Source organism: Tupaia chinensis, unplaced genomic scaffold, assembly GCF_000334495.1.
Source record: "Tupaia chinensis unplaced genomic scaffold, TupChi_1.0 Scaffold000239_1, whole genome shotgun sequence".
Classification (NCBI taxonomy): domain Eukaryota; kingdom Metazoa; phylum Chordata; class Mammalia; order Scandentia; family Tupaiidae; genus Tupaia; species Tupaia belangeri.
The window spans coordinates 124,917-125,673 of NW_006159717.1; the positions used below are offsets into that span (position 1 = coordinate 124,917).

At 71.2% G+C, this 757-nt stretch overlaps 1 protein-coding gene across 1 annotated transcript in view; it reads right to left on the reverse strand.

The window, feature by feature from the left end:
- MAP7D1 (MAP7 domain containing 1) overlaps positions 1-757 on the reverse strand; it is a 29,812-nt gene extending 29,055 nt beyond the window's left edge. Inside the window, exon 1 of the mRNA XM_027771940.1 lies at positions 667-757. Within this exon, the coding sequence (XP_027627741.1) occupies positions 667-712 (46 nt within the window). The 5' untranslated portion in view covers positions 713-757. The remainder of the gene's footprint in view (positions 1-666) is intronic.

Below are 757 nucleotides of genomic sequence, written 5' to 3' on the forward strand. Positions count from 1 at the left end.
CATCCCCCCCGCCCCCTCCCCCGCGCCTTTATCCGGCGGGTTACTTGGCAGCCGCCGCTGGAGACCTCCCCCCTTCCCCGCCCTCCCCGCCCTCCCCTCCCCGCCGGTCCGCAGCAGCAACAGGCCCTTTGCGCGGCAGCTGGACGGATGGGGGGGGGGCGAGGTCTGGGCCAGGGCCTGGGCGTGGGGGCACTACGGCCTAGGCTTCGGTATGCGGGGCTCCAGCCTGAGGATCTGAACCCCAACACACGTATTCAAGCTGGGGTCACACGTGCCCACGGGGATGGGGAGGGAGACAGAAGCCCCAGCTCAGAAGAGGATCTCCAGGGGCCAGGATGGACTGGGAAGGGAGATGGGGGCGGGGAAGCCGAGGTGGCGCTAGGCTGGGGCGGAAGGGTCACCCCAACAACTCCCAAGCCGGGTCCCAGCGGAACCCGCCGCCCAGTGCGTCCCGGCGTCTTGGGTGGGGGAGGGGGCAGCTGTCAGAAGATGCGTCGGTGGCCACAAGCCCCCGCCACTGTCGCCGCAGCCTTTATTTTTAAACTTGCAAGTGGTCAGAGGGCGCGGCGGGGGATGGGGTCCCCGCCCAGCGGCCGGCCTCCTCCTCCGCCTCCCCGCGGACCCTCGAACTGGTCCCCAGCTCGCCTCGGCTAGGCTCCGGCATACCTTGGGGTGCGCCGGGACCCGGCTCCGCACGCGGGCTGCTCTCCATAGCTGCGGCGTCACTGGGGGTCTTGGGGACTCAGCGGCGGCGGCG